Here is a 15023-nt window from a genome sequence, read left to right on the forward strand (position 1 = left end):
TTCTTTACATAGCGCATCCAGGGATTTACTTGCCTGATGTCCCGCTGTCCTGCTTCTGACCTTGGAGCAGGTGGTAGGGGTGGTCTCATGCCCTCTCTTCTGGCTCCACGATCCCTATTGCTGTTGTTCAGTTGCCAAGTCTCGTCTGACTCTTTGTGAACCCATGGGCTGCAGCGTGCCAGGCTTCCCTGTCCTTCACTATCTCCCACAGTTTGCTCCAAGTCATGTTCATGGTCTTCCCTGGTAGCTCAGTTGGTAAAGAGTTTGCCTGCAATGCAGGAGACCTGGGTTCGAGACCTGGGTTCAATCCCTGGGTCGGGAAGATCCCCTGCAGAAAGAAATGGCAACCCACTCTAGTATTCTTGCTGGAACATTCCATGGTCAGAGGAGCCTGGTGAGCTATAGTCCATGGGGTCACAAAGAGTTGGACGTGACTAAGTGACTAACACACACGCACATGTTCACTGAGTTGGTGATGCTATCTAACCATCCCACCCTCTGTTGCCCCCTTCTAGTGCCCTCAATTTCTCCCAGCATCAGGGTCTTTTCTAGAGTCAGTTCTTGACATCAGGTGGCCAAAGTATTGGAGCTTCAGCTTCAGCATCAGCTCTTCCAGTGAATATTCAGGGTTGATTTCCTTTAGGATTGGCTGGTTTGATCTCCTTGCTGTCCAAGGGACTCTCAAGAGTCTTCTCCAGCACCACAGTTCGAAAGCGCTCAGCCTTCGTTATGGTCCAACTCTCACATCCGTACCTAACTACTGGAAAAACCAAAGTTTTGACTGTAAGACCGGGTAGTTCAGTTCAGTTCAGTCTCTCAGTCGTGTCCGACTCTCCGCGACCCCATGAATCACAGCACGCCAGGCCTCCCTGTCCATCACCAAATCCCGGAGTTCACTCAAACCCATGTCCACAGAGTCGGTGATGCCATCCAGCCATCTCACTCTTGGCCGTCCCCTTCTCCTCCCGCCCCCAACCTTTCCCAGCATCAGAGTCTTTTCCAGTGAGTCAACTTGTCGCATGAGGTGGCCAAAGTATTGCAGCTTCAGCTTTAGCATCAGTCCTTCCAATGAACACCCAGGATTGATCTCCCTTAGAATGGACTGGTTGGATCTCCTGGCGGTACAAGGGACTCTCAAGAGTCTTCTCCAACACCACAGTTCAAAAGCATCAATTCTTCGACGATCAGCTTTCTTCACAGTCCAACTCTCACATCCATACATGACCACGGGAAAAACCATAGCCTTGACTAGACGGACCTTTGTTGGCAAAGTAATGTCTTTGCTTTTCAATATATTATCAAGGTTGGTCATAACTTTCCTTCCAAGGAGGAAGCGTCTTTTAATTTCATGGCTGCAATCAGCATCTGCAGTGATTTTGGAGCCCAAAAAAATAAAGTCTGACACTGTTTCCCCTGTTTTCCCACCTATTTCCCATGAAGTGATGGGACCAGATGCCATGATCTTTGTTTTCTGAATGTTGAGCTTCAAGCTAACCTTTTCACTCTCCTCTTTCACTTTCAACAAGAGGCTTTTGAGTTCCTCTTCACTTTCTGCCATAAGCGTAGTGTCATCTGCGTATCTGAGATTATTGATATTTCTCCCAGCAATCTTGATTCGGGTAGGTACACAGCAATCACGCGCTCGGCCATTCACCATCTGGCCTCTAGGTGGCGCCGCCTGCCTGATACACCTGGACCGATACAGCCTCTGCAACCTCTCAGCTCATCCAACGCCCTCTGGGCCCTCCCGCGGCCCTGGAGCTGGGCACGAGTCCTTGAACAAAACCCAGACCTTGGTTTTGGGAAGGCACTGAGTCTCATTTGGTTGTCCACGGGATTGGTTATTATCATGTGGTCCTTGATAGGCCTGGGCGATCTGGAGATCAGAGAAAGCCCTTTTTGCATAATAAGGCATCTGGATGCCTTTAAAAACTGTTTCCTGATTACAAAAGTGAGCATGTGTATTTGTGAAATTATTTCGGTGCAACACCAAAGTCTACACCCCCGTCCATTGAGGTCCTTTCCCACCCTCTTCAGAGGTGAACATCACAGGTCCATGGCTAGCTGTACATATCTCCAGATTTTCTATTGAGCACATGGAGTCTTGGAAGATACTGCCTGGATGGTGAAGCCTTTCTCCTGTTTAAGAGCTGCAGCAGGGTGGGTGAGGGCGAAAGTGGTGGGGAGTGGCTGGGTCTGGGGGAGGTGGGGAGGAAGGCCTGTCTCTGAGCAGCTTGCAGGGTCCTAGGTCCGGGGGCTTAATGCAGAATTGCAGAAGGGCATGGGTCACCATTCTGGGCAGAGACCAGAGGTCCAGTGAAAAGTGGGTGTTATGTTTAGCAGATGGGACTAACATGGCAGACCGAGAGCAGGGTGGAATGATGTTAGTTCTGTGTCCATTCCTTCTGCAGACTCTACTCCAGCCAGCAGCAACCCCCTTTCTCTTTTTTTCCCTTAGGCATAAGTTTTTTAAAAAATTTATTTAATTTTGGCTGTGCTAGGTTGGCTGTTTTTCTCTAGTTGCAGCGAGTGGAGGCCACTCTCTAGTTGTAATGTGTGGGCTTCTCGTGGCGATGGCTCCTCTTGTTGCTAGAGTGTGCTAGCTTCAGTAGTTGAGGCTTCTGGGCTCTAGAGCACAGGCTCAGTAGTTGTGGCTCACGGGCTTAGTTGCTCCATGGCATGTGGGATCTTCCTGGACCAGGGATTGAAACAGTGTCTCCAGCATTGGCAGGTAGATTCTTTACCAATGAGTCACCTGGGAGGTCCAGTCTCTACTTTTTAAAATTAATTTTTCGGAGTATAGTTGATTTACAATGTTGTGTTCACTTCTGCTGTACATAGCAAAGTGAATCAGTTATACACATATCCACTCTTCTCTAACTGCTATTCCCATCTAGTTCATTACAGAGTTCCCTGTGCTATACAACAGACTTTTATTAGTTATCTATTTTAAACTAGATAGTAATGTATATGCCAACCCCAATCTCAAAATTTATCCCTCTCCCTCTTTCCGCCTTTCCTTTTGCAAACCAAAAGTTTGTTTTCTTTTCTTTGTTTTCTGGCCATGCTGGGTGGCATGCAGGATCTCAGTTCCCTGACCAGGGATTGAATTCATGCCCCCCTGCAGTGGAAGTGCAGAATCTTAACCACTGGTCTACTGAGGAAATCTAATAAGTTTGTTTTGTACATCTGTGACTCAATTTATGTTTTGTAAATAGGTTCATTTATGCCATTAATTTTTTAAGATTCCACATATAAGCAATATCATGTATTTGTCTTTCTCTGTCTGACTTACTTCACTCAGGATGACAGTCTCTAGGTTGATTCAATTCCTCTTCAGGGAACTAGGAACGTGCATGCTGTGCGGCATGGCCGAAAAAACAAAAAACAAACCCCAACTCTCCTGAGTGTATATATATGACTGATTCACTTTGCTGTACACTTGAAACTAGCACAACATTTTTTTTTTAATTGGAGGTTAATTACTTTACCTTATTGTATTGGTTTTGCCATACATTGACATGAATCCGCCCCGGGTGTACATGTGTTCCCCATCCTGAACCCCCCTCCCACCTCCCTCCCCGTATCATCCCTCTGGGTCATTCAAGTGCACCAGCCCCGAGCATCCTGTATCATGCATCGAACCTGGACTGGCGATTTGTTTCACATATGATAATATACATGTTTTAATGCCATTCTCCCAAATCATCCCACCTTCACCCTCTCCCACAGAGTCCAAAAGCACAACATTGTTAATCACAATGTTGTTGTTCAATTGTTCACTCGTGTCTGACTCTGTGACCCCATGGACAGCATCATGCCAGGACTCTCTGTTCCTCACCATCTCCTGAAGTTTGCCCAAGTTCATGTCCATTGCATAGGTGATGCCATCCAGCCATCTCATCCTCTTCCTCTGATGCCCTCTTCTCCTCCTGCCTTCCATCTTTCCCAGCATCAGGGACTTTTCCAATGAATCAACTGTTCTGATCAGATGACCAAACTTAAGCATCAGTCCTTCCAATGAGTATTCAGGGTTGATTTCCCTTAAGATTGACTGGTTTGATCTCCTTGCTGTCTGAGGGACTCACAGGAGTCTTCTCCGGGACCATAGTTTGAAGGCATCAATTCTTTGGCGCTCTGCCTTTTTTACGGTCCAGCTCTCACAACTGTACGTGACCACTGGGAAGACCGTAGCCTTGACTATGCAGACCTTTGTCGGCAGAGTAATGTCTCTGCGTTTCAGCACACTGTCTAGGTTTGTCATAGATTTCCTGTCAAGAAGCAAACATCTTCTGATTTCATGGCTGCAGTCACCATCCACAGTGATTTTAGAGCCCAAGAAGAGGAAATCTGTCACTACTTCCACCTTTTCCCTCTCTATTTGCCATGAAATAATGAGACTGGATGCCATGGTCTTAGTATTCTTAATATTGAGGTTTAAGCTGGCTCTTTCACTCTCCTTCACCCTTATCAAGAGGTTCTTTACTTCCTCTTTGCTTTCTGCCATTAGGGTGGTATCAACTATACTTAATAATAACAATAAAAAAACCCTTTAGTTTCTTATTCCCCTGTTCTTTTCTTAGGTGCTATTATTATAGAGGGAGCTCAGCCCACCCTGCCATGAGTAGTCCCTCAGCTTCATCTACCCGAGGTAACCTGAAGGCTTGGGGTCTGGAGCAAGACCTTTTGGAACTCTGAGTTTCGATGCTATGGTAATAACGGCCATAGTGAAAATCACTTACTATGGGCCAGGTACCCTTTGTTCTGAGAACAGCAGTTCTCAAAGGGGTTCAGAAACTTGGGGGCCACTGAGACCCTTCCAGGGGGATCCATCAGACTGTTTGTTTTTTTTTTTAATAAATATTTGATACTACTTTAAGACATTATTTTTAGCCTGTGGGATCTTAGTTCCTTGACCAGGGATAGAAGCCATACCCCTGAATCAGAAGTAGAGCATCTTAATCACTGGACCACCGGGGGAGTCCCTGAACTATTTAAAAATATTTTTTTCTTTGAACTATTTTTAATATTAATGTTAAGATGTCCTTTGCCTCTGTCACTTTTTTTCTCTCACATGTGTGTGGTGGAGTTTCCAGGGCAGATTTGCTGTTGCAACAGGTGGGATGCAGAATAAGATGTGAGAATCCAGCTGTCTTCTGTTCACTGGACATGGAAGAGATGCAAAATTGGAAAACAATGTCTCTCTTTTTATGGAATATTTTTGCTTTGGAAAAGATTATTTTTCATTAAAAATATTATTTGTTATCATGAGTAGATGGATTGTGATTTAAAAACAAAGTTTTTAAAATTAGTTTTATTTTTTATTTTTGTTTTAATCTACAAATGGCAAATATCAGTAGCTGCTGCTGCTGCTAAGTCACTTCAGTTGTGTCCGACTCTGTGTGACACCATAGACGGAAGCCCACCAGGCTCCCCTGTCCCTGGGATTCTCCAGGCAAGAACACTGGAGTGGGTTGCCATTTCCTTCTCCAATGTGTGAAAGTGAAAAGTGAAAGTGAAGTCGCTCAGTCATGTCCGACCCTTAGCGACCCCACGGACTGCAGCCTACCAGGCTCCTCCATCCATGGGATTTTCTAGGCAATAGTACTGGAGTGGCTTGCCATTGCCTTCTCCGTATCAGTAGCTATAACCCATATAAACAGATGTGTGTGTGTGTGTGTATATATATATATATATATATATGCTCTCTCTCTCTCTCTCTATATATATATATATATATTTTTTTTTTTGGTGTTGTGGCATGTGGGATCTTAGTTCCCTGAACAGTTCTATGGCCTCTGCATTGGAAGCTTGGAATCTTAACCACTCGACCACCAGGAAAGTTCCCTCAAGTATATTTTTTAAGGAATGGAAAAAGGTACTGAGACCAAAATGTTTGAAAACTGTGGATGTAGAAGAGTGGTCCAATCCAGCCCTCTACCTGTTTTTATAAATAAAGTTTTATTGGAACATAGGAACACCCACTCCTTTACATATAAGGCTGCTTTCCTGGTGCAATGACAGAGCTGAAGAGTTGAGAGAGAGACCATCTGGGCTACAAAGCTGAAAATACTTACTCTTTGATCCTTTAAGAGGAATTTTGCTGGACTGATGTAGAATAATGCATTTGATCTTCATGAACAGCTCTATTACTGTTTCCCTTTTGCAGATGGGAAAATAGAGGTATAGAGAGGTAAAGTCATTTTCCTTAGGTCACACAGCCAGTGTGGCTGGGGCTGAGCTAAGCCCCTCAGGGTCAAATGACTGACCCCAAAGTTGGGGTGTGGTAGATGTCTTTGGTTCCTGTCCCCCTTCCTGGCCTGTGATTCCCCTTCATCTGGTACTCCGTTGTTAGTTGAAGACCATCTACCTCTCCTTATCTGCACATTCTACATGATTCTCTGAAGCCCTTTCTTGGGAGAACCAGGAGTTGCATTTTCAGACCAAAGGTCTTTCATGTCAGCCTGAACAAGGGATGTGTGTGTGCTCAGTCACTATGTCATTTTGTGACCCCATGGACTATAGCCCACCAGACTCCTCTGCCTATAGGATCTTCTAGGCAAAAATACTGGTGTGGGTTGCCATTTCCTCCTCCAGGGGATCTTCCTGACCCAGGGATTGAACCTGCATCTCCTGCCTTGGCAGGTGGATTCTTTACTACTGAATTACCTGGGAAGTCCCTGAACAACAGGTATAACCGGCCTTTTGCTCACCTAAATCAACATAGCTCTCTGACCTCCTGATGTTATTAACAATGGTTTTGGCTGTCGACTACATTCACAGAAGCATTCACAGAATAGGCAGGGAGGTAAGATCCTGGGGATGAAAGGTGCTCTACCACCTTCATCATGCGGCCAGTTTCTAGAAGCCTGGAGTGGGAGGGTGCCAGCAGGTGCACTGTGGGCTGATGGGCAGACCCACTGGATGGGGCTGAGGCTGGAGGGAGGACAGGCTATCAGTCCCTTCTTAAGAACCTCACCCCCACCTCTGATATGTGCCCTCACCTGGAACTGGCCATGACCCTCTTTTGCTACCTACAGGCTGCTCTGAACCTTGACCTCTAGGTTCTAGGACTCTCCGATGGCTGCAGTAATTCAGGGGCATCTCAGGAAAGTCTGTGAAATGGGATACAGTTTGGGGTGGAGCCCTTCAGAAGCAGCTTCTTGGGTGCTGGTGAGTGGGATGGGAGTGCCAGAGGCCTCGGGTGGGGCTCACCTCCCACTGGACTCGGGGGTCCTGAGCTAGGCTTCCAGGTACCTCTTGCAGGGTGTTTCCAATAGGAAGTTTGCTAATATTTGAGGCCTCACACATTTTCCTCGGGGTCTCACTGGCCTGATCATGCAGGAATATTATCCAGCAGACTGTGGCGCCGTGGGGAGGTGGAGGTGGGGGTGGTCTGAGGGTGGAGGCATGGCGTGGTGGTGGTGGGGCTCTACTGCCCTGCTGTCCCCAATCCAGGACAATCAGGTAAAGACCCAGCCAGTGTCTCTGGCTTTAACTTTCTTGCAAAGAGTCCTGGCTGGAGAGCTACCGCATTCTCATCCTTAACCACTTTCCAAGTGCCTCCTACCAAGGTCCCCCCAAAGAGATATGGGGAGTACTTTGCAGAAGCTATAAAGATCACTCCAATACAGAAGCCCTTTGATTCAACTTTTTTTTTTATTTTTTTTTTCTTTTTGAATGTCATGCAATAATTCACAGTCCCAAGCCCACAGTTTTCAAACAAGGTAGGAAAAAGGAAAAAAGAAGCAAAGGAAATCGGTGGTGGTGTTTTTTTTTCTTTTTTCTTTTGTTATTTCAAGCAGGACCAAATGTCAGAAAAAAATGCTTCTTTTCTCAATCATTAATTTTTTTGTCCTTTTTAAAATTGTTTAATTTGTTTTAAATTGATTTCTGCAGGCAGTAATAGTAGGGTTTGGTATAACCAGCAAGCACTCCTGTGTGTGTCTGAGAACGTGTGTGGGGTATGAGCGTGTCTGGTGGAGGTCTGTGTGGGACGCTGGGTTTCCTCTTCGCTTCCGGCTTCTAGCCACACACACGGGCCACCAGCACGCGTTCACCAGGGAAAGGAAAGATTTCAATTGAGATGATAAAACTCATCAATAGAAGCAATTTTTTTTTTCTCCCCGTTTTTCTTTTAAAAATGTTTTTTTTTTTTTGAAATTTCCATTTTCCCCAAGGTTCTCCAAAAATGGCTGAGTTAATTCGAATCCCTTGGCTGTGTGGTTTGTCTGCCCCCGAGGGCCCCCGCCGTCGTCGTGGGGGATCGGGGCTGGGTGGGGGGCGCCGTCGCTGCCCAGGAGGGTCTTTCCGGGACACCCTGGTGTGTCCCGGCCCTGGGGACTCCCTGCAGAGTCCGGGGTCGTCCGGCTGGTCCTCTCCTGGGCCCTCCCGGGCCTCCCCGCCCCCGAGTGCTGGGCAGGTGGCAGCGAGGCGGCCCCGCGGCCGGTGCGGCTCCTCCCCGAGGGGGGGCGTGTGCGTGGGGTGCGTGGGGGGGCCGGGCGGGCGCCACCTCGCCCGGGCTTAGCACCAGTCATCGTCGTCGGTCTCGCTGTAGGCTTCGTGCAGGCCTTTCCGGGAGCCCGGCCCGCGGGGCCTGGCCAGTCCGTGGGCCGGGTAGTAGCCGTTCGGGAGTCGCCGGCCGTGCCTGGAAGGCGAGGCGCAGGCCGGGCCCGCGGCCCGGGGAGTCCTGGGCGAGCACGCGTGGCGCGCGGGGAGCGGCGCGTCGTAGGCGGCGGCCCGGGGCTCCTCCTCCTCCCCGCCGCCGCCGCCCGGGCCGTCGGGCTCGTCGTAGTCGGAGCCCCGGTAGTAACCGTGGTGGTGCCGGGGGCCCGGGGGGCCCTCGGCCGCGTGCGCGCCGGCCGCCGGCCATCGCGCCCCGCCGTGGCGACACGGCGCCCTGGGGGACTCGCTCCGGGCCGGGCCCGGGACCCGCCTCTCCATCGCGGGCGAGCGGCTGCTGCCGTGGCCTCCCGTGGGCGGCCGCTCCCCGGCCAGGGGCTCGGCCACGGGGCCCGGGTACCTCCGCGGGCCGCTGGGGGCCGTTCGGCCCGGCCGCGCCGCGGGCTGCTGCTGCTGCTGCTGCTGCTGGGGACCCGAGCCGCCGGCCTTACGGATCACGGGGGAATAGGACACGTGCGGCCGGGGAGTGGAGGGGGTCTGGGGGAGCTGGCGGCGTCCCCGCCGCGGAGTGCTGGTACCAGATGTTGAGGGGGCTGGGCTTCCACTTACGGAACTACTGCCCTACACGAAAATTGAAACAAAGGAAATCAAAAAAAAAGATACAACAAAATCAACCGGAAGGAGACGGGAGGAGACAGAGGACGGGAGGGTGGGGAGCGAAGGAAAATCCAGAAGACGGGGGAGGAGGGGGGGGCACACAGGATATTCAAATGGAAAAAAAGGAAAAAGCAACAGCCACGGGGGGGGGGGAGGGGGAGGAGGGGAGAGGGAGGAGGGGGAGTGACAGAGACAAGGAGGGTGGGGGAAGTCGAAAACCAACACAACAAAGTGAAAAGAGAAATGAGAAATGGAGTTTTGTAAGTTTCGGGGTTAAAAATAGCAGAAGTTTCAAAAATTACTCACAGGCGTCCAGAGGACAGAAATCATAATTGAAACAAAAAACGGAAGCCGGGTTAAAGGAAAGCGAAAGGCAGAAGGTAGCCAGAGTGGGCGTGAGTTGTAAAGACCACTGCTGGCCCGAAACTCAAACGTGATCCACAACCAAAGAGAAAGCAGCTGCGGGCGGCGGGGAGCGGGGTGGCAGGCGGGCAGGGGGCTGGGGTGCAGAGTGGGGAGCCAGAGTGGCCGGGGGCCGTGTCCACCCCTGCCCGAGCCCAACCCCCTGGCGTGGGGAGCCCCGTGGTGGGCGGGTCAGAGATCACAGCGGGCGCGGGGAGCCCCGCCCAGTGCGGGCTGTGGGGTGTGGCCCCCCATCCTCTCCCGGCGGGGTCCGCAGCGCCTCCGGCCACACCCACCTGCCGGTGGGCCACGTGCTCTCGGCCCTCACTGGGTGAGCGCGACCAGCGCTGGTCGCGGGCCCGGGTCCGGCCGTGCTCCGGCCGCTCCTGCGCGTAGCGCTCCTTGTCGGGGGGCGGGGGGTGGTGGTGGTGGTGGTGGTGGTGGTGCTGCCGATGCTTCCGGTCCTTGGGCCGGCCCCGCTCCTGGTCTCTTTCCTTTGATGGCAGGTCCCCAGACTGGGTGGTCATGCTCAAGTCTGTCCCCAAGCCTGGGGCCGCATGGGGTCAGACAAGACAGATGGCAGTGAGGAAAGGGTGGCATGCCACGAGCCCGTGGGCGGCTCGTGGGCCCTGCGGGCACCTTCCCTTAGGCCAAGGGTGGCCCGGAGGGTGTGTGTGGGGGGGGAGCTGGTCACCAGGCTGTGAGCAGCAGCTGGCACATCTCGGTCCCCCTGGGTCCCGTCCAGGCCTTCCTTTCTGTCTTTCCTTACTCGGTGTTTCCCCTGCTCTGTCCCCTTACACAGCCTCCGGCCCCGGGGCCCTGCGGGGTGGCCCACCTGTGTCCACGTCCGTGTAGCGGCCCAGGGAGCGCTCGGAGGTGCGGTGGCCGCGGTCTCTGCGCCTCTGGCGGTGCCGCTGGTTTTCCTCGGGTGGCACCCTCTCCAGGGAGTAGTCGTCCAGGCGCCGGGCCTTGGGGCCCAGCACGGAGGCCGAGCGCTTCATGGGGCTGGTGTCTGAGATGGTCTGGGGTTGGGGGGGAACAGGCCAGTGGGCCGGGGTCAGTGGCCGGGATGCAGCAGTCCCGGTCTGCCCCATCCACCATCAGTGATGGGCATGTGACCATCCAGGGGTGGGGTCTGGTGGGGGGAGCCCTGGGCCTCAGGCTCCAGGACTCCTCTGTCCCCTCCCCAGCTCCTCCTGGGTTCCTCCAGGAGGCCCCATTCTCTCCACCTCCTGCTGGGACAGGCAGGCCGGCTGAAGGGCAGAGCTTCTCCCATCCAGAGTACAAACCTGGGAGCCCTGGGCCCTGGGCAGCCCCGCCTGCTCTCCAAGGCAGGTGAGGAGCCTCAGCCTCTCCTTGCTGCCAGGCCTATCAGCCCAGGACCAGGCACCCAGCACACAGTCCTCCTTGGCCAACTGGGACTGGACTTTTCCTGCCCACCTGAGTCCAGCTTCTATGGGAAGCCTCTGAGGGGCTGGCCTGGCATTTGAGACCCCCGGGGGGACCTGCTCTCCTCATCCTTGGCCTGCAGCTTGGGGGCCTGTTTTTGCTGCACCCTTGGGTGGAACTGGGTTCCCTGTGGCTGGGAGAGGAGAGAAGACTTGCCCAGGGCCTGGCCCAGCGGCACTGCCTGAGACTGGAGTCTTAAGGAACACGGGGCTGTGGGACCAGACGTGGTGTCATGGGAAAGAGCCCCCAAGAAAGAGTGAGCCAGGCAGGGCTGCAGGTCAGGCTTCTTGGAACAATGGACGCCCGCCTGCCAGGCTTGGGGGGCTCTGAAGAGAGGGTGGGAGGCAGGGCGGGGTCACCCCTCCAGGGCACACGGGGGGCGCACAGAGAACAGGACACATGAGGATGGGGCTCCACGGGGTGGGGGGCAGGGGTGCGGTCTGCAAAGAGAGGGTGGGGTCTGAGGACCCGGAGAGATGACAGGCCTCCCACGAGGGGGGGTGGGCGGGAAGAGGGGGCCGGAGCCCAGCTGGCGCGGGCGGCGCGGTACATACACTGAGGTTATTCCCACGTGGCCGGCCCCGTCTCCTCTGTCACCCCCACGGGATGGTGCACACAGAAAAAACAGAAAGAAGGAAATAAATATAGAAGTCGAGAGGGCGAGGGCGAGGCGTGCGGGAGACGGAGGAGAGTGCCAGGGTCGGGAGAGAGAGGAACCTGCGGTGGGAAGGGGAGGCGGAGGGAGAGAGAGGTTAGCATCCCGGTGTGGGGGCGACCCTAGGCCCGGCTGGCCTTCCTCCCCCGGGGACGGAGCACACAGATGGCGAAGGCACGAGACCGACAGATGGGGCACGTGGCCGCAGGCGCCTGGCCCTGGACTCTGCCTCATGCCATGCGCCCCAGCCCTGGCTCCGCTGACACTCAAAGCTTCGGGGGTGGGAGGGGGTGGCCGTCAGCTGGCTTGTGCCCCTCTTCTCCTGGGGCCCAGAAGCTCAGTCCTGGTTGGGCTTTGGGGGGCCCATCGGGATGGGGCTGGACAGTCACATGCAGGCTGGGTGCCTCCCACCCGAGTTCCCAGCAGCCAGAGGCCACGCCCCTGGGCGACCCTGGCCCGGCCAGGCACAGCACAGCCCCGCCCCCGTGCAGACGCCACGGCACAGCACACGGGCAGCCTGCCACAGTCAGACATGCCGCCCTGCCTCTCAGGTTGGGTGGGCAGCCCAGCCATGCTTCTGGCCCCTCTGTCCTGGTGGGCCGGGGGCAGTGGGACCCTGCCCCCCGACAACCAAGCCCTGCAACTGGGTAAAGCAGCCACACACAGACACGCGTCAAGCACACACACCTGCTTCTCCCCAGCGGCTCTCAGAGACCAGACAGAGAGACGACTCCCAGGCCCCACCCCAGACATGCTACCAGGTCCTGGGACCTGCCAAGTTCCCCAGAGCATGTTCGATGTGTGAGCACACCCATCCCTGTGTGCATGCGCCTCTGTGCGCATGCGCGCGTGCGCATGTATATTCTTGCTTGCAGCTCTCACCGGGGCCAGACACATCCCTTCCCATCCCCTCCACATCCCCGATACGCGTCCTCCACATCCTCCGGCCTCAGCGTCCCCAGACAGAGCAGAGACAAACCACGTGGCAGTGGGCACGGTGCCCTGCCCCAGAGGAACCTCGGCCCCTCTCAGTCCTCCGTCAGGGAGAGAACTAAGAGGATTGGGGCCTCTGGGGCTTCCAGAGGTGTGGCCCCTGCCTGCTGCAGCCACGGGTGCGGGAGTCCCACCCAGCCCTGGGTCCCTGGGCTGCGTAGGGAAGCCGGGACTCCAGAGGCCAAGTCCAGTCCCCAGGGTGGTGGGTGAAAGCTCTCACCTGGTTCTCGGCGGGCAGGCGGGGCATGGAGGCGGCCCGGGCCTGGCCTTCCATGGGGAGGTAGTGCTCACTGTCGGAGTAGCCGTCTCTGCCCATCTCTCGCATCTCCACAGACTGCGGGGCAGATGGCGCAAGGCCGGGTGAGCCCCGGGGCCGCCTGGCCGCGGGCCCCCGGGGTGGAGGGTTGGCCGGGTGTGTGCAGAGCTGCAGGTGAGGGGCCCAGACCCCTCCTTGTCCTGCCCAGGCCAGGGAGCCAAGGGGGCGGAGGGGCCATGGAGGTACCTGAGAGTTGGGCTGGCTATTGGGCATATCGGTGGGGGGGGCCCGCTCTGGGCTCCATGTGCCCGTCTTCTGGAACATCTCCTGGGCCCGCTGGGTCACCCAGGATGGGCTCTCTTTCATGCCACTTTCGTGAGCCATCCTGTGTGGGGCACAGACCAGGGTGATGGTGGGCACTCTGGTGGCTTTTGCACCTGGCACCCAGCACCCCTGTTCCCCTGCTTCTGGCCAAGAGGGACACTCACAAGCCTCCTCCTGGGTCCAGCTGGGTGGAGGGGAGGGCGTTCTGGCCAGGCCCCCCCTCCTGTGTTGGAGACGGGGGCTCCATGCGCTGGAACATGAGAGGTGTCCGGTTCTGGGGAGGCAGAGAGCAGCATGTGACACAAGGTGGCCGGGGGGCGGGGGAGAGGGGACAGATGGACGAGGGTGTCCCAGGCTGAGGCTTTGGTTTCGAGACTGCAGTGGGGAGACTGGAGGGTATGCTTAGCCCACCCCTGGGGTGAAATCCTAGAAGCCATTCTTGAAACCCACCCCTACCCTAAAACACACACACACACATTCATCTGATCCATCAGCGAGTCCGCTAGACTCTTCCAAATCCATCCATAACCAGATCACTTCTCACTGCTCCATGACCCCCATCCTGGTTTCCATCAGTTTTGGCCAGGACCAGTTTCCTCCCAGGCTCCCAGCTCCAGCCCTTACCCTCCATGGCCACCAGAGAGCACCAGTGAGCAGCTGCAAGAGATCACTTCCCACCTCTCCTGAGGCACCCTTGTGGCTCCCACTTCACTCTGGGCAAAAGTCAAAGGCCCACAGATCCTGAATAATCTGTCCTGTCACCTCCCCACTCTCGTCTCCTTCCTCTGCCCCTCCTGCTCACTCTGTTCTGCCATACTGACTTCCCTGCTATTTCTCAAACTGAAACTCATGGTCCTGCCTCAGGGCCTTTGCACTGGCTGTTCCCTCTGCCTGAAATACTCTTCCCCTAGGTACCTGCTTGGCTCTCTCTCCTTTTCCTTCAAGTCTTCCCTCTGATGTCACTTCCTCAGCAACGCCTCCCAAACTACCCCTTTCAAATCACATTCCCTTGCCTACCCCCTGCTTTTTCTTAATGACACTTACTTTTTTCTGCAGTGCTATATAATTTCATCATCTATCGTGTCTGGCCTTCTGCCAGCCGGAAAGTCTGCTCTGCAGGGATTCTGGTCTGTTTTGCTCACAGACACATACCCAGAGCTGAGAAAGGTGCCTGGCACACCATAGGTGCCCAATAATTTTTTTTAAATGTTCATTTGTTCTGCTTATTGGCTTATTTGACTGCACTGGGTCTTAGTTGCAATACGTGGGATCCAGTTTCCTGAGCAGGGATCGAACCTGGGCCCCTTGCATTGGGAGCGTGGAACCCTAGCCACTGGACCACCAGGGAAGTCCCTGCCCAGTGAGTGTTGGTGGAGCAAATGAGTTACTCCAGGTTACGTCTCCTTGGCACTGTCCTCCTTCAGTGACCTTTCCTGGAGCCTGACATCATCCCACTGTTCTGGTTGGTCCTCACGGTGACAAGGGAGACACTGTCTCCCAGCCTGGGTGTCCCCAGAGTGATGGACATCGGAAGGAGCGGCTGTCATGGCTGGAGCCATACCTGTTCCTCGCGCATGGCCTGCAGCTTCTTGGCCTTGCTCTGCCGGTAATACTCCATGATCATCATGGCCGCGTAGATCTTCCCCACTGTCAGGTCCGTGGCTG

The 15023-nt window shown here is 54.6% G+C and overlaps 2 protein-coding genes across 41 annotated transcripts in view; one reads left to right on the top strand and one right to left on the bottom strand.

The window, feature by feature from the left end:
• IER2 (immediate early response 2) overlaps positions 1-5271 on the top strand; it is a 37336-nt gene extending 32065 nt beyond the window's left edge. For 14 of the 40 annotated variants that reach the window (XR_016038105.1, XR_016038104.1, XR_016038103.1 and 11 more), the window contains 2 exons: positions 4584-4712; positions 5090-5271. The gene's annotated coding sequence lies outside the window, so the exon portion shown is untranslated. Of the gene's footprint in view, positions 1-4583; positions 4713-5040 lie in introns of all 40 variants that reach the window. The other 26 variants (XR_016038108.1, XR_016038101.1, XM_055431083.2 and 23 more) reach the window with 8 other exon arrangements.
• Positions 5272-7645: 2374 nt separating this feature from the next.
• The window catches only part of CACNA1A (calcium voltage-gated channel subunit alpha1 A), a 203883-nt gene continuing 196505 nt past the window's right edge, over positions 7646-15023 (bottom strand). Inside the window, exons 39-45 of the mRNA XM_088839319.1 lie at positions 14920-15020; positions 13523-13632; positions 13281-13419; positions 12999-13112; positions 10517-10703; positions 9978-10228; positions 7646-9243 (exon numbers count right to left, since the gene is read on the bottom strand). Coding sequence (XP_088695445.1) covers positions 8524-9243; positions 9978-10228; positions 10517-10703; positions 12999-13112; positions 13281-13419; positions 13523-13632; positions 14920-15020 — 1622 coding nt within the window. The 3' untranslated portion in view covers positions 7646-8523. The remainder of the gene's footprint in view (positions 9244-9977; positions 10229-10516; positions 10704-12998; positions 13113-13280; positions 13420-13522; positions 13633-14919; positions 15021-15023) is intronic.

Source organism: Moschus berezovskii, chromosome 8 (genome assembly GCF_049115385.1).
Source record: "Moschus berezovskii isolate FMDL1 chromosome 8, NW_MosBer_1.0, whole genome shotgun sequence".
In the NCBI taxonomy this organism is placed as follows: domain Eukaryota; kingdom Metazoa; phylum Chordata; class Mammalia; order Artiodactyla; family Moschidae; genus Moschus; species Moschus berezovskii.